The sequence below is a fragment of the Enhydra lutris genome, unplaced genomic scaffold (assembly GCF_002288905.1).
Source record: "Enhydra lutris kenyoni isolate GAN:26980312 unplaced genomic scaffold, ASM228890v2 scaffoldscaffold12, whole genome shotgun sequence".
In the NCBI taxonomy this organism is placed as follows: Eukaryota; Metazoa; Chordata; class Mammalia; order Carnivora; family Mustelidae; genus Enhydra; species Enhydra lutris.
In genome coordinates, this window is record NW_019154096.1 from 40,123,362 (window position 1) to 40,145,981 (window position 22,620).

Consider the following 22,620-nt stretch of genomic DNA (forward strand, 5'->3'; position numbering starts at 1 on the left):
ACGGCTTTTGTCTGTGAATGTAAACTCTCTGAACACAGACTGGAGAGATCGGGAGGGGCTTCATTAATATTTAGCAGTTCCATGCAGGGTTCTCTCATCTTGGGTCGTAAGAATAACAGCAGAGAGAGGTCACTGGGGGCATATGGCCAGGATCTAGCACCTGTACCCCTAGGGTTGAGGGTATGTGTTTGGGTGGGATCTACCCCAACTCCCTCTGGCCACCGTGCTTGGTTCGGGCTGGTCCCCTACCCCTAAGGGGTGACTGTGTTTTCTGTCAGGAAGGGAGACAGCTCCTTCATTAGGCCAGAAGGGAATGCACCTGCCACCACCTTTCTCTTCCCAAGGGGAGCCAGCCTGGCCTGAGGACAGGCCAAGCCTTGAGGCAGCACTGCCCAGAGACAGGCTGGGAGTGGAAGCCACCACCGTGATGACAGCGTGTCTCCTAGACAGAGATTCCCCGAGGCCCACCCACAGCGGCATCCCTAGTTAGATGAGTCAGCCAAGTCCCTTCAGGGGTAATAGCATCTGTGCTAGCTTTCCTGTCACCTGGAATCAAGAGGTTCGTAAATAGTACAGAGGACTAGCTATTTATCTAATAGTTGGCAGTTTTATTCCTGTTCTTAGTCTGGGGAGACTAATTTGTGCCTTGCAGGGTTTTATGAGGATTAGAAATAAATCCCTTAAAGTGTTCAGAAGTGGAGGTGCAGGGGCACACGGTGAGTCATTATGAAGAATTAGCCCAACAGCCACCGAGAGCTCCTTGAATCCTCAGAGCGACCCTGAGCGATAGGGACAGAAGCAAATTTGTACCCATTCTGTGAAGAGTGAAAATTCCCAGAGAAGCCAAGTGGCCCAAGGTCACCAAGCTGCCGGGTGGCATGGCTCCAGCGGACACCAAATCCAGGTGGAATGTCCTTCACATTACGTGAGGAACAACCACCAGGGTCCACCTCACAGGCCAGCCCTCCTCATGCCTGCCTCGGCCTGGGGGCTACGGAAGGGCAGTGAGCCAGAGAGCCGAGGCAGGAGAGGGGGTGAGGATGAGAGGGGCAGCAAGGATGTCAGGGATGCAGGACGGGGGCCAGGAGACACATCACCCGCGTCTGCCATCCCTGTGCTCACCACCTTCCATGCTCTGGTGAATGTGGCCAGCAGGGAAGGCGTTTAGCATGTGTGTGGGCTAAAGCCAACCAACGACAACAACAACGGTTGGAACTTTCGTAAATTGGTGCCTATGACCAGAGCACGTTGACCTTTCAAAGTCAGGGGCATGGAGAGCAGCTGCAGCCGTGGCCAGCATCTGTGGCTGTACCCTTCCCACTTCTCCTTCCACGGCCCTGACTTCCTGGAGCTTCTCCTCCTGGTTCATCTGAGCGAATGCCAGCACGGAAGCCATCACAAGCAAGTCTGACCTTCCTGGGCTGGCATCCCTCGCTGCCCCATCCCTGCCCAGCAAAGACCTCACCACCATCCATACTCCTTGTGCATCACTTTCCATCTGTAGAATGGGACAATTACAGCACCCACTCACACGATGCCATGAGGAATGAAGATGATGTGTGGCAAGGCTTAGCCCTGTGCCCATCCCTGGGCTCCCCCTCCAGCCTCTACTCCCTGGTGCTCTGCCCAGAATCTCCAGAGAACCTCACTGCTGTGGACCAAGTGCCGCCAGCCCCCCAGCCTCCTACCCACTGTATGCCTCTCTCCCCACTTCTGTGCGCTGTGCTTTCCCAAGTCTCTTCTGGAATACTCTTACCCCTCTTTCAATACTTGGCCCAAATCTCATCTCTAGGAAGCTTTCCCTACCACCCACCGACTGGGAAGATGGGGTTAGCAGGGCCTCCTTGCTGTGGCCACGTCAGCTTTGTAGGTAGCACATGGTTTTGCTTCTCTAGTTCTCCCATTCAGTGCGGACCTCAAGAGTATAAGCTGTGTGTTATTTCATCCCTGCCCTCTGGGCCTTATAAAAAGTCCTCTATAGGAGAATCACCCATAAGTCTGACTGAATAATAACAGAACCACTTGCATAAAGCTCACCATATACCAGGACCACTAGAAGCACTTTTTACAGACTAACTCATTCAGTCCTCCCAACACCACTATGCGCTAGGACTATCTCTGCCCCCATTTCATCAGAGAGGTCGAAGAACTAGCCAAAGTCACACAGCAATCAGTACCCGAGTCCAGATTTGAACTGAGGCAGCCTGGCCTCAGAATCTTTAAACACCCCAGTGGATTACCTTTCACAAAAGAAGCAAATTCTGTAATACCACCGCTCTGCAATATTGTGAAAATAAAGCAAGTAGGTACCTATCTAAGTTTAGAATTGACGTGTTCACATTCGTTCTGAAATCATTTCTGCTTTCACGCTAAGATCCCGAACAAATCAATGATTAATTAAATCCCACACTTCAGCTATAGGGGTGTGTTTAAAAAAAAAAACAAAACAAAAACCTCTGATGGTTCAGAAAAAAAACGGAAAATGCTTTAAACTAAGTTCACAAACCACAGTAAGCCTGTGCCTGTAATTTATCCAAAATATAAATGGTCTGCCCCCCTGCTTATCCACGAGAAGGCGTAGGAACCAGAAAACATGAAGAAGGCTTGGATTACTTTGGTCTTGTAACTACCGTTGGCACAGGGAACATGCTGTCCGCTTCAATTTCTCCCGTTTGCAAATACTTTATTACCTCAAACCCATAAGGAGAGGTCAAGCAACAGGTGAGGAAATCTACTGGGAATTGCTTTTTTGGTGTCCATGTCCATCTTCTCGGCAACTTTCTTGAACTTGACCTACAGGAAGGAAGGCATCTGGATCCATGGAAGAGGTGTCATGGTGTGGGGACACACCATATCTCTATGCGAGTGGTGGCATTTCATTTCAAATGTGACTTTCTGGGACCTTTAGGGGCAGTTCCGTGCTTACCCGATGAGCTGCTGTCGGGGAGCTGCCATCCCCGGGGAAGGCCCAGTTACAATCCTGCGAGATCTTGACAGGCTCCCTCTGGCCCAGCCTTCTGCTCCGGAAGAGCACTTAGCCATGGGAAAAGAACAGTCTCCCAGCCCCAAAGTCAGTGCCCCCCGCTCCCAGGAGATGGCAACTTCCGACTTCAGGAACAACACACATTCAAGATGAAACTTGTTTTCCTTCTGTATGAACTTCTCGCAAAAAGTCATTGAAAGCCCTAGGGTCTCCAGATTCTGGCCCAGTCACTCAGCAGGCCTTCTCTTGGTGACTGCAGCCTCAGCACCAGCATGGCCCCATCCTGAGGGTCCCTCCCCTGCCTGAGGGTTTCCGTTCCTGGCATCTCGCCCTGGCCCTGTGCTCTCTGCCCATTCTCCCTAAGGAGGAAGTGGTCAGAGGACAGAGAAGAACACTGATGCTGGATAACAGCTTGAGAATCTCCAGCAGGCTCAGCCGCCCACTGCCACAGCACAGATGGGGCTGGGATCTGGGAGCTACCGGCACGATAGGGACAGGAGGAACTGCCTGGGCAGCAGAGGCAGAGCACAGGGCCGGCCAGAACCTGCTGGAAGGCAAGGACTGACCGGTTCAGTAGCGAGGCATTGAGGCAGGAAATCTGGGCTGCATGAAGTCAATTAGGCCTGAGACTCTGATCAGGAAGATGAACACAAGTTGGCAGTGTTCTTCTGCATGGTCCTGGGGTGCAGTGCAGTAAAGGCAGCTTTGTAGAGGTTGATCTGTTGGCTGGTCCCCCAAGAGACATGCCCATGGAGAGAGCTTGACTCAGGCACTGGAAAAGACTCACTGAGAGCACCAGCTGGCAGAGGGGGCAGCCCGGTAGGTATCCTGGGCCTGGGGAAGACCAGACTCTCCTGCCCACCAGGCTGTGGTAGTGCCTCACTGTACTCCAGCCTTAGCACCAGCTCAGGATAGGGGCCTCTCACGGGTCAGACTTTGGAGGAACAGGGAGGAGCCCAAACGCCCAGCACTGCTTGCTAACCATGAAAAGCCAAACAGGAGGCCATAGCAAGCAAACCCTGAGAAGCAATGGCAGGCTGGCCCTGCACAGTCTCAGATCTCCCCAGCCATAACCTCCCCAGCTCCCCACATCTGAAATGCCAGGCCCTGCGGAGCACATGCTTTTGGAAAGAAACAAGTACCTTTATGGAGAAATAATTTAGTCATCATAAAATTCATTGATCTTAAGTATACAATTCAATAATTTAGGGCAGATTTATCAAGGGGTGCAAACATCACTACAATACACTTTTGGAACATTTCTATTCCCCCACAAAGTTCCCTCTTGCCCATTTATAGTTAATTCCTACTCCCACCCTCAGCCTTAAGCAACTGTTTTCTGTTCCTATAAATTTACTTTTTCTGGACATTCCAAATAGATGACATCATGCCATACATAATTTTTTGCATCTGGTCTCGTTCACTTGGTATAATGTTTCTGAGGTTCATCCGTGTGCCGCATGTATCAGCACTCTGTTCCTTTTTATTAGCAAACTGTAGTTTAGTGAGTGGATTCCTAAATGGTGTTTATCCTTTCACCAGTTCTTGGCTGTATTCAGATGGTTTCCAGCTTCTGGTTATTATGAACAAAACAGCTGTGAACAACAGTATGTTGGTGTGTGCATGGACAGATGCTTTCGTTTCTCTGGGGCCGATTTTCTGGGTCCTATGGTGAGTATGTGTTTAATGCTTTAAGAAACTACGAAATTGATTTCCAAAGCGGCTACACCCTTTCACATTTCCACCTGCAACAAACAGGGTTCCAGTTTCTCTACATCCTCACCAACACTGGACGTTGTCTTTTTACCGCTCTCAGAGCGGGTATGAATAATGAACCTATTTTCATGAACTTGTCAGCCATGTGTGTATCTTCTTTAGGGACGTATGTACTCAAATCTGTTTTGTCCATTTTAAATTGTGTTATTTGGCATCTTATTATTGAGTTGTAAGAGATCTTTCTGTATTTTATCCCAGCATTATTTGTTGGAAAGATCATGCTTTCTCAAATTTTTTGAATTACTTTGTGAGGGGCTGGTATTATATTTTCCTTTAATTCTTGATATATCTCACCAGTAAAGCAATGTGGGCCTGGGCTTTTCCTGGTTGGAAAGATTTTAGCTAACAATTCAATTTCTTGACTTACTGCAGGTTTATTCACTTTATAGATTCCTTTTCAAATCAATTTTGGTGGTTTGTGGCTTTCTAGGAATTTTTCCATTTTATGTATGTTGTTTAATTTGTTAGAACCAATGTGTTCATAATATTTTCTTATAATCCTTTTAACTTTAGTTGAGTCTGTAGTGATTCCTTTTTTTTTTTTCTTTTTCTTTTTCTTTTTCTTTTTCTTTCTTTTTTTTTTTTTTAATTTTAAGTAGGCTCCAAGCCCAGCATGGAGGCCAATGCAGGGCTTGAACTCACAACCCTGAGATCAAGAATTGAGCTTAGATTAAGAGCCAAATGTTTAATCGACTGAGCCACCCCAGTGCTCCAGCGATTTCTTTTTTGCTTCCTGATTTGGTAATTGGTTTTTCCTCTTTTTTATTTTCCTGTATAGTCTACTTAAGATCTGTCAATTCTATTGATCTTTTCAAAGAACAAAGTTTGGCTTTATTGATTTTTCTCTGTGCACGTATGTGTTTTTTTCCATATCATAGATTTCTGTTATGATCTTTATTATATCCGTTCTTCTGCTTACTGTGGATTTCACTTGGTCTTCTTTTTCTGGTTAACTATGGTGAAAGCTTAGGTTATTGATTTGAAGTCTTTCTTCTTGTCTAATATAGGCATTTAAAGCCATAATTTTTTCTTGAAGCACTGCTTTAGCAGCATCTTGTAAGTTTTGATGTGTTTTGTTTTCACTTGTATTTAATTCAAAATATTTTCTAATTTCTCTTGTAATTTCTTCTTTGTATTATTTAGAAGTGTGTTGTTTTAAATTTTGAAATGTTTGGAAATCTCCCAGATTTCTTTCTGTCATTAATTTCTATTCAATTCTGTTGCTCAGAGAACCACCTTTGTATGATTTCTTACATACATAAATTTTGTAAATTTATGCGGATTTGTTTTATGGCCTAGATATATGGTCTGTCCTGGTGGATATTCCCAGTGCACTTGACAAGTATTGTATGTGGTCATTGGGTAGACAAATTGCTTGATGTTCTGTGCCTTTGTTGATTTTCTGTCTTGGTATTCTATCAATTTCTGAGAGTGGACCATTGCAATCTCCAACTATCATTCTAGAATCACCAATTTCATCTTTCCCTTTTCTGTTTTTCTTCATGGATGCTGAGGCTCTGTTGTTAGGCCCATGTACATTTATAATTGTTGTACCTTCCTGGTGGTATTAATCCTTCACAATTTGTAATTTCCTTCTTGGTCTTTCATCCTATTTCTTGTCTTAAATTATATCTTATCTGATATTAATTCAGCTACCATGTCTCTTGTTACTATTTGTACAGTGTTATTCTCTTCCTTTGGGTGCTCTCCATACCGCACTCCCCATGTGTGTTGTCTCAGCGAGAAATACACTTGCCCCAACTGTGACCAAAAACTCAGACTAGCAGCACTGTCGGCCCTCCTGGCTCAATCCGCCTAAGAAGGTCACCTCCCGTGACACTGCTGCTGAACATGAGCACTGCATACTGCTCCAAGCCGCACGAGCCCCCTTCTAACAACAGAGCATCTGGTGGTCCTCGCAGCACTCCCTGCTCTGAAAAAAGCTCACCGACAAAGCAGGAGGGAAGAGTTTCGGAGTGAACGGAGGCCAAAACCCCACCAGACCCCACTACTGTCAGCAGCAGCTCAGCAGTTTTTCCAGTATAAAAGGCTCTCCGTTTAGTATACACCTGTGGTCTTCCCAGAGTGTTAGAACAGTTATTTTTGTTGATTTGGTTCAATTAAAAGCTGCCTTTGTGGGGAGAGGAGTTGCTGATGTCCTCACTTGGCCATAGTCAGATATCTCTCCCAGGGACACGAGCATTTGCATTCAATGCCTACTAAGTTCCACGAAGCAGGGATTTCTATCTCTCTTCACTGTTGGACTACTCCAGACAACTACCTGGTAGGTGGTGAACTCTCAATAAAAGAAGTTTATATTTTGATTTTAGTAATGGGGTTTCTCTGGATCCCAAACTCAGCAGCAGAAACGCAAAGCAGTCAGGTATAGGGACTGCTGGGGCTGTAAAGAGGACCCCCCAGAGACATCCAAATTCACATCCAACTGAAGTATTTATGAAGATAACTGCAGATTCACATCCAGTCATAAGAAATAAAGCAGAGAGATCTTGGGTACACTTTACCCATTTTCTGCCAGCAATCAGTCTCCTAAGAACCAGATTTTTGATTCACTGATATTTCTCTATTGTTTTGCTCTTTTCAATTTCATCAGTTTCTGCTTTGACCTTTATCATTTCATTCTTTTCTGCCTGCTTTGGGTTTATTTTGCTCTTTTCCTAATTTTCTGAGGTGAGACTTCAGATTGTTGATTTGAGGGCTTTCCTAATTCCTAATGCAAGCATTTAAGGCCATACATCTCCCCATCAGCACTGCTTTAAAGGCATCGCACATGTTTTGTTGCATTTATTCTCATTTTTGGTCAATTCTCTGTATTTTTTTTAATTTCCTCTGAGACTTCCTCTTTGATCCATGCATTATTTTTAAAGTGTGCTGTGTGTATGTATGAGTTCCAGTGCTTTAAGGTTACTGAGGTTTGTTTTAAAGCCCAATATTTGGTCTAAGATAGGCTAGATCTTATGACGAATGTTCTGCAGGGGCTGGAAATACACGTGTTCTGCCGGTGGTGGTCCGAGTGTTCGATCTGTATCAATTTGGGCCTGTCCTTGATTGCGGTGTTTAGATCTTCCATACCCTTGCGAATTTCTGTTCAGAAAGTTTCCTGGTTGCTGAGAAGGTGCACTGGAGCTGCCCACTGTAACTGTGGATTTATCTCTTTCTTCTTTCAGCTCTTTTTTCTTTGCTTTATGTACTTGGTAGTTCTCCTGTTTGGTGTGTATACATACATTTAGGGTCTTTGTCCTGTGGATTGATCCTGTCGTCATTATCGAATGTCCCTCTTTGTTTCTAGTAAGTGTCTCTGCTCTAAAGTCTATTTTATCATATTATTAGTCTACCCACTCCAGATTTGTTTTGGTTTTGTTTATGTGGTAGAACTGTTTCCATCCTTTTATTTCAACCTACCTAAGTCACCGAGTTTGTAGTGAGTTTCTTGTAAAGAGCATATACGCAGGTTGTGTGTGTGTACGTTTTTTTAATCCACTCTGTCAATCTCTGTCATTTGACTGATGTATTTAAATTGTTTAAGTTTTAAACCAGGTAAGAGAAACAGTATGTTAGCAATTAAGTCTGCCATTTTATGATCTGTTTTCTGTTTATTTCCTGTGGTTTTTATTCCTCTGTTCCTTTATGTTACTGGAACATATTTTAGGATTCTGTCTTTATTTTTCTATACTGTTTTTGAGTGTATTTTTTTCATAGTCACTTTAATGGTTGCTTTGAGCGTGATAATAAATGTGTGACTTACCAAATTTCTATCACTTTGAGGAAAGTGTAAAAACCTCACTTCTATTTAGGTAACTTTCCCCACCCCACTTCTAAATATCTTAATGCTTTTCCTGAGTATCAGATGGTTTTATAATTTTTGTTTTGATTATAAGATATTATTTTTAAAACTCATGAGGAAAAGAATAGCTTACTTATGTACCCATATTTCTGCTCTACTGTTGATCTTCTTCCCTAATGTATCAAGTCTTTTTCTTCTATTTCAAGAATTTATTTTGGCCTTTCTTTTAATGTAGGATCCATAGTGACAAATTCTTTCAGTTTTCCTTCATCTGAGAATGTCCTTATTTACCCTTTATTCCTAAAGGACAGTTGGGCTGGATATAGAATTTGTAGTTGACAGTTCTTCTCTTTCGATATTTGAAAATGTGCCACTTCTTGGGCTGCCTGGGTGGCTCAGTCAGTTTAATGCCCAGCTCTTAATTTTGACTCAGCTCAGGATCTCAGGGTCATGAGATCAAGCCCCACATCAGGCTCTGTGCTTAAAGAGGAGTCCACTTGCAATTCTCTCTCTCCCTCTCCCCCTCCAGCCCTCATCCTGCTCCTGCTCTCTCTCTCCTTTGCTCTCTCCCTAAAATAAATAAATAAATAAATAAATAAAATCTTTTAAAGAGAAAATGTACCACTTCTTTCTGCTTTCCATCAATTCCAATGAAAACTGCACTGTCGTTCCCATTTGTGTTCCCCATAAATAATGCATTGTTTCACTCTCATTGCTTTTAAGATTTTTTTTCTTTGTCTTTCATCATTTTCTTCTTATCCCCTTTCAGAGTCCTCCTTTGGTTGTCTCTGGCAGTATTTTCAGGGATTATGGCTGTGTTTAGCAGGGAAGAGCAGGGAGAAACTGACCTATGCCATTGTGCCTGAACCAGAAGTCTCAAATTTCTAAACACTATGAGTTTGCAATGTCTGCTCTAACTGTTATGTTACCTGTGAGGTGTGTTCCACCAGTTAGAAGGCTAGCATCTCGGCACATGTATTTTTAATGGCCACATTCTGCAGAGCAGGGCATAGGGCAAGCAGGAACTGGTAGAAGGGAATTAGGAGGATTTGTGGCCAGAAAGCATCAAAGTGCTTCAGTCTAGCTGCTAGCTTCCTCCTACACAGGGGAAACAGTAGTCCAGGAGCAGGTGCCAAGCCTCCTCCAGCCGGCATGTTGAACCAGCATGAGTTATATTTTCTCTGGAATCTGGGGGTAAAAACCAGAGCACGGAATCTAGAAACACCCAAGTGCATGAAGAAAACACATTTTTAGGCCAACCTGCAAACTACCATGCAGACCCTTAGGTAAAGATACAAATTAAGCCCATTTCTTGGTAATATCAATAGAAAGGAAAATATCAAAGAGTTTCATTTGAAAAAAGAAAGAAAGTATTCCTACCTGTTCTGGGGACATTTCACCAAATAATGTCTCGCTGTAAAATGAAAAGAAATAGAAGATGGTAAATAAATGTTACCTTAGAAGCATGTGCTCCAGGAATCACAGGGGAACGTAAGTACCCAGGCGTTGCCCAGATGTTGGTACAAGCCACTTCTTGGGGCTTTCATGCTTCTTTTTGGATGAGTAAGCATAACCATAGCACGGACACCACATTGACTCAATACTGTTCCACACCTAGACTGAGCCAGGCAGGCATGAACCATATACCCCAGACTTCCTAGTTTGATGACCTAAAACAGTCTTTTTTTTTTCCAAGCCAGGTTGAGGTGGGTTCTGATCTGGAAGGTCTTAGAGTAACAGTCACCCAACTTGGAAGCTCTGCCTTAGTCATGAGAAAGCCTTTGGGGACAACCTGTTTCCACTTAGATGCTCCTCTCTGCAAACTGGCATTTGGTTCTCTCATCAACACTCTTCTGGCAGCAGGGGGCTGTGTTGGAAAAACAGTCTTAGAGCAAGACATCCTCCACAGTAGGTCTCATAGAGGAAAAAAAAAAAGATTCTAGCAGCAGAGGAGAAACAAGAACTAGGCAGTTATCCTAATAAGTGGCCAATCTAATCTCACAATTGAGTTCACTTCAAATAGAAGCAAAGCCATGGGCTCCGGAGGTGGGTGGTGGATCATTACATCGATGGTCCCAATGAATCGCACCTCCCTGTGTCTGTCCACACTGCTGTGAAACTGCTTGACCGCCAGACGTGCTTTGGTCAATGAAACAATAACCAATATGTCACAAGCAAAGGCCTAACCGGCCCCTGCGCTCTGAGGTTTGCTCATTTGTTGTTTCATTGCAGGGAACTCTTCTGCTACCATGTAAAGAAGCCCGGCTAGCCTACTGAGAGATAAGACCACATTGAACAGGCACAAGTCACCCCAGCTGAGGCCCCAGAGCAGCCAGGCCACAGCTCATCCACCAGCAGGCTGCAGCAAAGGAGGGACTCCAGCGAAGACCAGAAAAAATGCTCAGCTAAGCCCAGTCGAAACTGCTGACCGACGGAATTGTGAGCAAATAAAATCCTTGTTCTTTTAAGCTGCTACACTTGGCATGATCTGTCCTGCAGGTGACCAGGGCAGGTTCCAGACCAGCATGACAGGGTCTCTGCTTTAGAAAAGGCTTTTTACAATGGCCATGGTCGCCAAACTGTGGAAAGAACCAAGATGCCCTTCAACGGACAAATGGATAAGGAAGATGTGGTCTGTATACACTATGGAGTATTATGCCTCCATCAGAAATGAAAACCCAACTTTTCTATCAACATGGATGGGACTGGAAGAGATTATGCTGAGTGAAATAAGTCAAGCAGAGAGAGTCAGTTATCATATGGTTTCACTTACTTGTGGAGCATAAGAAATAACATGGAGGACATGGGGAGATGGAGAGGACAAGGGAGTTGGGGAAAACTGGAAGGGGAGATTAACCATGAGAGACTATGGACTCTGAAAAACAATCTGAGGGTTTTGAAGGGGCGGGGGGGGGGAGGTTGGGTGAGCCTGGTGGTGGGTATTATGGAGGGCACGCATTGCATGGAGCACTGGGTGTGGTGCATAAACAATGAATTTTGTTACACTGAAAATAAATAAATAAATAAATAAATAAATAAATAAAAAACACTAATTGAAAAAGAAAAAAAAAAGAAAGGGCTTTTTAGGTTTACCTGTTACTACCTCCTTTTAGTACATAAACTCTTTCTATATCCTGTTTACCGAGCACCTACTCTGTGCTGGATAATTTACAGATGTAGCAATAATAAAACCATAATTAGTTTTACGGAACACTTCATGTTCCTGGCCTGACTCTAGGCTTATTAAATAAATCAGGGATCATGTGTCTGGGGTTTGCAAACCGGTGGGCACTCCTAGGAAGTGTAGTGTTAAGGAAATCACTTTCTAGATCCTCACCTAGCACAGTGTTCTTTCTTCCAGAATTCATTCTCCCAGAACATGCCTGAGCTCTGGCTGCATTCCTTTCCTCCCTCCCCACCACATCACTGTTTCTCTTCACAAAATCAAGGCATACCTCTCACCCATCCTGACTTGTGCTGTGGAGGTAAAAAACAGGAGGCACCAAAGGAGAAATTATTTGAAAAGTTGGTGCCAGTTTTGAGAAAGCAAATGACTAAGGACTGGGCAACTAAAGCTTTCACCAGCAGAGAGGTTTCCAATATTTTGCTTTTGACAAGGATTAAATAATGACCTAATCCAGTTGTCAGCTGGTCAAGTATTAAAAATAATTTTCAATGACAGATCATATACCCTTGTGTGAATCTGCCTAATAACAGAATTCAACATCATTTCTATTCTTAGTAATGGAATTCAGCCTCAATTCTCTTCTTTAAAAAGTAGGAATAGAAGTGATGCTGAATTCCATTATTAAGCAGATTCACGCAAGGGTATATGAACTAAAATAAAAATTTATTTTAATAAAAATACATTTCCAATAAAATGGTCTTCTATGACTGATTATCTAAATTGATAATATCTATGGGGTTTTGATTAATTTTATATTCATTTTCCAAATCTTATTAATTGTGCAATATTAATAACAACACAAAAAATTTAATACCAAGACACTTGTGGAATAAGGAAATTTAAAAATTCTTAATTTAAATTTTTATACACATTATTTTTACAGAGCAGTGTAAACAAAAAAAAACTGCATTAAAGTGGGATAAAATTTTGTGGGGAAAGTAGAGTGAAGATAAAAGTTCAAGGAGAAAAAGGAACAATATATAATTTCTAATAGCTGAAGCATGTTCACAGTCTTTTTAAATAAAGAGAGGTACTTACGAAATTCGTAACATTTAGATGTGAAAGGATTGAAACACTTTGTTTTAAGATGTCCATATTTGTGATGCCCTAGAAATTACCTCCTTTGCAACAATTTACACTTATGATCAAAAAGTTTAGACATCAACAACAAATGTCCAAGGGTGCATAGTTTTTGAAATGCTTTTAGGTGCTATGCAAGCAAAAATGTTTGAAGACCACGAATTTGCACTTGAATTTAATCTTCACAAAAACTTTGTTATTGCACCTAATTCTATGGTGGAGGACACTGAGGCACAGAAAGGTTAATGACCTTGCCTAAGGTCACACAGCTAATGTTAGGGGCTGAGCTGCGTCCTTCCTATGCTGAAGCCCTAAAACCCAACCCGTCAGAATGTGACTGGAGTTGGAAGTGAGGCCTTTAAACGGGTGATTCAGTTAAGATGAGGTCACTGGGGGTGAGCCCTAATCCAAAATGACTGATGTCCTTCTAAAACGAGATTAGGAAACAGGTGCAGAGGAAAGACCGTGTGAAGAAGACAGCCACCTATAAGCTTTACTATGGCAGCCAAGCAAACTAACACACCTAGGAAGGGGCAAAAGTGGGCAGCCTGACTCTAGAGCCCTCTTGTAACTACTCCTCACCATTCTCAGAGATACTGGGTGGCTGGTATCAGAGCTCCTTATAGACGAAGAGAGTCAGTCTCAGGAGAGATGGCTGGCCCACTGTGCCACAGCTGGGCAGGGCAGAGCTGGGGCTGGAGTCTTAGGGAATCCATGCATTGGCCTCTATTTTGGGAAATCCAGTCCAGGGGCAGTGAGGTGAGCAGCCTGGAGATCAGGAAGCCAGGGAGCCGGAGGGCAGGCCAGGGCAACTTGTAATCATTGGCTGTAGGAGAACAGGCTGACTCAGAAAGACCAGGAGCCCAGAGAGGATGGTTAGTGCCCAGCACAAAATACGCCCCTCGGCCAGCACTTGCTGACCGATGCTTATAATGTCTCAGACCAGTAAACACATGGCTGATGTTCCTTTAAGGCTCAGGGACTGCCAGGGAACCAAAAGTAATTCATACCGAACATAAGACCTAGGCACTTCGGAGACATAGCCCTGGCACAGAGTCACATTTAAATATACGTAACTTCATCAGCACTGACTCCCAGGAAGCAGAGTCTGTAAGACAAGCATTTCAGTACAGAGTCTCTGTGGGATGGGATCCCAGCAAATCCACTGGAGAGTGGGGAAGTGAGACCACCAAGAGAAGGAAGACAATAAGGGGGGGGGGTCCTGGAGCCCGTCTCCATCATGGGCCATGACCTCGCATCCAGCGTACTTGACTGGGGGCTCCTGGCCCCCACACAAAGGCAACAGACTGCACAGAAATGAAAACTCAGGACAGTGTTCTTTTTCAGCGGTGATCTTATGATCTTTAGGACTTGGAAGACTAAAAGGAAAGACTGTTTTTCTCACCTCCTGGCAGAAATGTGTCTGTGAGCTGGGGCTACCCTCTCTCTGCCACCTCAGCCTGAACAATACTGCTCCCAGCCCCCACCTCATGGCCAAATCTCCCAGATGACCTGTTCAGGCTGAAGACTGTCATCCCCATCTGGGCCCATCTCTGCCACCACTACCACCTCCAGATGGGTGATTTGGAGTGGAGGTAGCCATGCTCCCCCATCCTATCAGGCTCTGTACCAGTGTTGGGGCCTCAAGGTCAAGGCCTGACCCTCCCCTAACTTTCCCCTAATTTGCCTGCACCCTCTCCCAATCCCAGGCCTTGCAGAGACGCTGAGGTAGGACCCATAGATAATTCTGCTCTGCTCCCCAAGCATCTCCTGCACTGTGCAAGGACTGTAACAGCCCCTGCAAAAGGTCCCATGCATCTGCCGAAGGAGCAAGAATGACTAAGCACAGTGCTCTCCCAGCAACCCCCCCCCAATTCCCAGCCCAGCTCCAGCAGGGACAGACAGCCCAGCAGCCTGGAAAAGGACATCTGCACTTCCCTGTGGGGAGAGATAAGCCCAGGGTTGTGCCCCGCTTCCTGCCAGCCCTTCCCTTTACACGGGACTGTGCTCCCATCACGTAACATCCAAAACCCCAGCCCCTTCCAGGAAGCAGACCTGCCCTAACAGTGTTTCAGGACTGGCACAGTCACAAGGCCAGGTGAAGCCATTTCCCTCAGGCACCAAGTGGTAAGCTGAGGAGGAGAATGGGGTTTCCTATTGCCTGTCCTCTTGCTATAGAGAGCTATTTCATGACGACGTGAAAAGCACTGATGGAAAACACCAGCACATAAGGTCTTATATGGAAGTTGTGGGCCCCAGGTGGCTACCTAGCACTCGAATACGCCTAGTCCCGAGTGAGATGTGCTGGAGGTATGAGATCACGCTGGATTTCAGCCTTAGCATGAACAAAGGAACGTAAAATATCTCGTTCTGAATCTTTATATTGATACTTGTTGAAATGCTATTTTAGATATATTTTAAATAAAAGAGTTGGTTGGTTTTTTTTTTTAACCTTTTCACCCTGTTAATGCGACTACTAAGAAAATGTCCAATGACATGTGTGTGCTAGGGTTCTAGCACAGCAAGTGCCAGCTAGACCGAGACGTCATAGAGAGTAGCGACAAAGGTGTTAAGGCCGTCTCCTTCCGTCTGTCCTACCGTGCCTTCAAACTGCCCTTGTAAGAGCTCAGACAGGGAAGGCTGGGGGATTGCTAGAGCCCTCTCAAAGCAGCAAGTCTGGGCTCATTCCCAAACAAGTAAAGGCTACGGGAAAGCACTGTGCTTGAGAAGTAACTCAGGGTCTGGTCCTGGGCCACCAGGACTCGTGTTTTCCAGGGTGACTCAAAGCCACAGAGCCCCTGGGACAAAGCTGCAAGCACCCAGGCCCTAAGAGCCAGGACAAAGAGTCACAGCTCAGGAGGAAAGTGCAAAGCAAGGAACACATGGGTGCAATCAACGGCAGCTCACGAGAATAATGAGCACCTCAGGAAAACAAGGCAGCACAAGGCCGGGGTGAGGGCCAAGCAGCGGGAATGGAGAGAGAGAAGGAAGAGAAGGACGCTGGCTGCTGGCCCCCCAGCTTCCAGGCTGCGCTTTGTTTACCTCAGGCACTCTCCAGGGGATGGCACCGGGAGTGGGGACAGCTACTCTGATATCCCCTTTGAGGAAGATCCAGGGGAAGGAGCAGGAGAGCCGGTGCTGGGCTCCCCTCCGCTTTCCCTGTGTCTGTGAGCAGCCAGGATGCTCTGAGGTTCTCAGCCTGGCAAGAGAGCTTGGCTTTCCTCCATGTGGCCAGGACGCAGAAGGCCCAACCCACACACAGTGACACAGAAAACCCAGAAACTGTCCACGTAACAAGGGGGTCTGGGCCGGATTGTATTTTTGTGGGCACAGGCAGCTCATCTCATCTCTGAGTTTCATTTCAAGATGGTAATGGGATCCTTTCAAAATATTTCGTATAAAAGACGGGTACAGAGGAGGACAGGGTTCAGAAGAACCAGCTCTAAGGCCTTGCCACTCGAAGCGTGGCGTCTCACAGGTAACTGTGGACCCGCCATGATCTCATGAGAAGTACTCAGTCAGAATGTTCATTTGAGCAGGCTTCCCGGTGAACAGTCTGCTCCTTAAGGTTCGGGCAGCGCTGTGCTAAGGCTCTGAGGTCCAGGTGAGGGGTAACCCTGGCCCTACCCTGCACAGTCCCCTGTCCCCAGCCCTGTGGTGGTTGGGAGGCACCTGGCTGCTAGTGTCCCAGAGGGCAGGACCCGCTCAGCCAGGACCACAGAAGGCCAGCCTGCTAGAATAAAGCCGAGCTCCCTAGGGACTACGGGAGCGATACCTGCTGTTTGGAAAGGACCTTGGCAGGAACCGCTGTGAAGGCTGAAAGAAAATTCCTTGGCAAGCCTGGCTCCCAGATGGCGAAGCTCTCTTCGGACAGAAATTTCCTCAGAATCAGGCTGAGCTTGGGCTCTGCCATACCCCTTTCAGGACTTTCTCAAGCTTCTCAGCTGAGTCCTCTCTCTCAAATGGAAGCAGTATGGACTGGTGGTAAGGATCACACAGGATTGTGGAGGAGCCACTGAGCAGTGCGGCCCGCAGCAGGTGCCCCTGCGAAGCTCCTGGAAGCTCAGCGGGGCTTTGGGACACTGTGCACAGGTGCACACGAGGCTGTCTGGGCTCGCTCCGGGGGGGGTCAAGGGTGACTGGGATCTGGGTTCTTGGGGGCTCTGTGTGAGGCACGGCACGTACTCCGGCAGTCTGCCTCGTCGGCTCTGGAGGAGATGGATGTCTCCTGAACTAACTACTTTGCTTTGTTTCCCCGATCCTGCCTACCAACTACCAGAGCCTGCAGCTCAAGGCACGCTGCTCTGTCCTGCTCCCAAACCCAGGCAGAGGTGCCTTTGGAGCAAAACAGGCTTAGAGACTGCTTATGGGGTTTCCAAACTCCAACAGCTGGGAGCAAAGCAGCTGGGAAACAAACACATTTGTCCCCTACTTGCTGAGCAGCTGTCATAAGCCAAATCCCAAGGAGAATGGATCAGATGATGGGCCTGTGCCTTCCTCGCTATTCTCTTGAAGGGCAGCGAAGGCATCTGTACAATGTGTCCCACAAGCTCACAGGCGTAGGCAAGGGTTTGCAACAGGAGGAAAGCTTGGGCACTCTTGACGCGGTAGGTAGAGGCTGCAGAGGAAGGCTCTCCAGATCAGCTGAGAGACTGCAGAGAGCACTGTGGGAAGGGTACGGCCCATGAAAGATCCGCCATAGGCCTGAGTGTGCTGGGTGTCTCTGTGTCCCTCTCCACCGTGACTGGCCAGGAGGCTGACCTCCACGCCCTGCCCTCTGGCTCCTGGTTGGTGAGAGCACAGCAAAGCAGCAGCAGGACATCCAGAGGAGAGGGGAGAAAGGAGGGCTGAGGAATGAGTGCTCTCCGCTCCCTCCCTGCTACCTCCTGGTATGGCGTTGCCCGGGTCCCTCTTCTAAGGCTCCTGCTGGTGACACTTGTCCCACAGCGGCGGCTCTTGCAAGTCCCAGGAGCCTCTCCTGCCCTCGTCCCCTAACTCTGCAATGGCAACAGCTTCCTGCAGGCTGGTCCCCGAGTGCACCCCCACCCTCCCTGAGCCTTGCCTGCACCTTGGCGGAGAGGCCCTCTGGAAGCATGGCTCCGTCTCCCTGTTCAAGCGTTCCCGTACACTGCGACCACCCAGTCTAATACTTCCCAGCTTTGTGACCTCAGGCTGATGCATAATGCTAACCACGTGTCATTGACACTTACAAGAATCGGAATGTGTTAAAGGTTTTGTTGCTGTTGTTGCTGAACTTTAGCCTCTCAATAATCCCATGGGACTGGGCACGCTACTGCTTTCCCATTACTCAGATGGGAAAGGTGAGGCTCAGCGGGTAGGTCATCAGCTGGTAAGTGAAGAGCAGCCATCTGAACCAGAGCCGGTCTAATTCCAGAGCCCAGCTGTCACCCACATCACCTTGGGAAGCTACAGCATCCACACCTACTTTGGAAATGCAGAAGGTGTGCAGGGAGGGTATTTCTGAGGAAGCATACAGGCTCCAGTGGAAACGAGACATTAAGGCTTTCTGAGAGATGGGGACTGGAGTGGAAAAGCAGCCCGGGCAGCCTGCATAGGGAGGTAAGAGTCGGAGTCCCCAGAACTGTAATCATTAAGAGAGAAAGAGCAGAGCAGGACAGGGCTGAGGACAGATCCAGGCCAGTAGGGATGCTGACAGGGAAGGAGATGGAAGTGACCCCCCCCAGGCTGGGCGAAGCCTTCCTGACCCCACCTGCCTGCCAGGCGCCAGGCCCCGGGCCAGTACTGTAATCAAATAATGAACACTCACAACCGCACGCCGTCTGAGGAAGGCAGTGTCCACCCCAGTTCGTTTCATAGATGAGGACAATGAAGCCAGGGTGGTTAAGGAACACGTCTAAAATCAGTCAAATCCAGGTTCATCTGACTCCACAGCCCCGTCTGGGCGAATGAGAGAGGGAAGGGCCACCCCCTCGAAGACCGCGGAAGGAAGGGATTTGAGAAAAAGAGAAAGTTCAACGTGGGCACAACTGATTTTAGCAGAGTAAGGGGGACACATCTCCTCACTCGCTGTACTCACCCGTCACAGGGACATAATCCCTGACTCACGATGCATTTTTCAAACAAGGTTATACTTTGCCCAGCATCTTCCCCCGTCTGTGGTTTGGTTGTGCTCCCGTTCCAGACATGACCTTATCGTTCCTCTTACCTCTGGCTTTCCTCTTGCTAAACACAGACTGCCAGATGATGGTCAGGGTGAAGAGGAGGACACTGAGGATCCCCACGCAGCACACGAGAACAGCGTAGATGTAGAGATCTGAAGGCAAAGACATAGTGGTATCAAATAAGATCAACTTCATACGTTACCAAAAATCAGTCCAAAATAAACCACAAGCCTACACAGAAAACATAAACTAGAAAATTTAGGGGAGAAAGTAGGAGGAAAATCTTTGGGATCTAGGACTAAGCAGAGACATTTTTTTATAAATGTATTTTTTAAGGACTTTATTCGTTTGTCAGAGAGAGAGAGAGAGAGAGCACAAGCAGGGGAAGTGGGAGGCCGAGGGAGAAACAGACTCCCTGCTGAGCAAGGAACCCAATATGGGACTTGATCCCAGGACCCTAGGATCATGACCTGAGCCAAAGGCAGACACTTAACTGACTGAGTCCCCCAGGCGTCCATAAGCAGAGAATTTTTACACTTCACACTAACATCATCTATATAGAGAAAATTTGATCAACTTGATTTCATTAAAATTAAAAACTTCTCTTTTGTAAACACCCGTATGAAGAGGATGAAAAGACAAGCTACGGACTGGGAGGAAATATTTGTAACTGTATATCCAACAAAGGACTAGTATGTAAAATATAAAGAACTCTCAAAACACAACAGTAAAAAAATGAGCAACCAATCCTACTAGGAAATGAGCAGAACCAGAGACATTTCACTAAAGAGAACATACAGGAGGCAAATAAGTTCATGAGAAGATGTTCAACTTCCTCAGCCATTCGAGAAGTGCACATGTAAACTACGCCGAGATATCTCATACACCCATCAAAACCAATAAAATAAAAAATAGCGACAATACCAAATGCCAGGAAGGCTATGAATAAACTGGGTCACTGGAGACCAGTTTGCTGGTGAGAATATAAAATGGTACAGCCCCTCCAGAAAACAGTTTCATAAAAGATACACCTACAAATTCCCTTCAACTCAGCAACTGCTCTGGGTCAAACGCCCCCAGAGAAATGAAAACTTCAGTTCACACAAAATCGCAGCTTTATTTGCAGTAGCCCGAAACTGGCACCTGCCCAGAGGTCCTTCAGGAGGTGGGCGGCTCAACAAACTGTGCTCATACACACCACGGGCTACTAAGGGACGCAGCAATCTGGAACTTCCGGAGAACGATGCTAAATGTGGAGGTGGGGTTGGGGGGGCAGAAATCCCAGAAGGCTACATACTGTATGATTTTATTTATATAATGGCAGAATTACAGAAATGGAGAACAGATTAATGATTGCCAGAGGTTAAGCAGCGAGTAGCTGATGGGAGGAACCTGGGTTTGGCTCTAAAAAACATTTGTGGGGAGGAGAATGTTCTGTATCTTGGCTGTATCAATGTCAACATCCTGGTTGCCGTGTTTTACTAGAGTTTTGCACGATGTTACCATTGGGAGAAACTGGGTTAAGGGCACAAATGGGTACAGGGGATCCCTGTATCACTTTTTAGAAATATATGCTAATCTACAATTATGTCCATTTTTTTTCATGATCATCTTTGTCTCAGTCAATTTAGGCCACTATAACAAAATACCATCGACTGAGCAGTTTTTTGTTTTTGTTTTTTAAGATTTTATTTATTTATTTGACAGACAGAGATCAGAAGCAGGCAGAGAGAGAGGAGGAAGCAGGCTCCCCACTGAGCAGAGAGCCCGATGTGAGACTCAGTCCCAGGACCCTGGGATCATAACCTCAGCTGAAGGCAGAGGCTTTAACCCACTGAGCCACCCAGGTATCCCCGACTGAGCAGTTTAAACAATAAACATACACTTCCCACAGGAGCAAGATGCTAGCAGAACTGGTAACTGGTAAGAGTTCCCTTCCTGGTTTGTAGACATTTCTTCTTGGTGTCCTCACATGGCAGAGAACAGAGAGACACCAAGCAAGCTCTTATGGGGTCTCGTCTTAGAAGGGCAAATAATCCCATTCAGAAGGCTCCACTCTCATGACATCATCACTTCCCAAAGGCCCCACCTCCTAATACAGTCTTATTAGGAGCTAGGATTTCAACATGTGAATTTGGGGCGAACACCAACCTTGAGCCCTTAATAACATACATCCATTTCCTAAACTCCTATGATCAACTTCATCACCAATCTGATTGATCCAATGCCGACTGCTCAGAAAGGCAAAGGGAAGCCAAAAGCATCATTTAACCCTTCTCTGTAGCAAAAAGCTACAGACGTTTGAACCTGGCAAAATGTTTCCCTACCCACTTAAATGTCTTGAGCCAACAGACATTCATTATCAGCCATGTTCAGCACTCTCCTACAAACAAGAAATAGAACAATGGACATTTTAAAGTCTCATCAAGAAATCAGAGAGTGCCATGGCATTTGTAACAACAGAAGGGTGTGCCCAGTGCCAGAAACACACAGAGAAGGAACTCAACCAGTCTGAGGAGGTCACAAGGAACTTCAAAGAGGACTGGAGCTCTGTGCTGAGTCATATTTAAGAAAACACAGAAGGGGCGCCTGAGTGGCTCAGTCGTTAAGCGTATGCCTTTGCTTTGGGTCATGGTCCCGGGGTCCTGGGATCGAGCCTTGCATCAGGCTCCCTGCTCAGCAGGAAGCCTGCTTCTCCCTCTCCCACTCCTCCTGCTTGTGTTTCCTCTCTCAGTGTTTTTCTCTCTGTCAAGTAAATAAATAAAATTTTTAAAAAAAAACAACACACAGAAAATGCAAAAATGTATAGAAAGAATAAAAATACAGAGAGAAACAGAATGAAAAAAAAGTATTAGATTAATAGAAGTGGCTTCATGGGAACTTATTACTGATCACACAAAGTGTTTCTAACTGCTCCCTGTAATAAATGAGGAGGATGAACATTTACAGACTCAAACCTTAACACACCTCTCAAATTAGGTTTTTAAGATGAAGTTCCTAGAAGTGGAATTGCTGAGTCAAAGGAATGCACCTTTGTAAAGCCCTTGGGACCCGGAGAAGCAGGTAGTTACGTGTCCAAATGGAAAAAGCAAGCATGCTGGGAGCAGCGGAGGGGGAACGGCTAGCTTCCACAGAGAGCAGGAGACGCAGGTAAGGCCATGGTCAGTGAGAGAGGAAGGGGGAGGATGGGATGGAATCAGACATCTCAGCCTCCTTTTGACTCTCTCTTCCCTGGCCTACAGCCCAGGAGGCTCAGTGTAGTCTCTGAGCCAGAGTCCATGAGGTCCTCCCGTGGTCTTAGGCTCAGTCAACATTCTGGCCTAAGCTAGTCTAAGAAGGTTTCTCTTCATGGAACTTAAAGTAAAAGTAAAAGTAAACTAAAAGTAAAAGTAACTAAAAGTTAAACTAAAGTAAAAGAACTAAAAGTAAAAGAAGTAGAAAGCACAGTAGGATAAGGCTTCAGGGGAAGGGAACACCTGCCCTAATATTTAAGGGAGCAGGAAGTTGGGTAGGAAGAGTCTGCTGCAGAGGGAGCTGGGAGCCAGTCACAGAAGCAGAGGAAAACAGAAGTTGAGAGTTCTAGAAACCAAGAGAGTAGATGTTAAAGGTTCTTTAATAGCAGCAGGTGCTGCTGGAAAACATCTACTGG

At 46.1% G+C, this 22,620-nt stretch overlaps 1 protein-coding gene across 1 annotated transcript in view; it reads right to left on the minus strand.

Annotated features, from left to right (window-relative positions):
* LOC111145189 (V-set and transmembrane domain containing 4) overlaps window positions 1-22,620 on the minus strand; it is a 93,812-nt gene that overhangs the window by 36,134 nt on the left and 35,058 nt on the right. Inside the window, exons 4-5 of the mRNA XM_022499909.1 lie at window positions 19,016-19,123; window positions 9,942-9,975 (exon numbers count right to left, since the gene is read on the minus strand). Of these exons, the coding sequence (XP_022355617.1) occupies window positions 9,942-9,975; window positions 19,016-19,123 (142 nt within the window). The remainder of the gene's footprint in view (window positions 1-9,941; window positions 9,976-19,015; window positions 19,124-22,620) is intronic.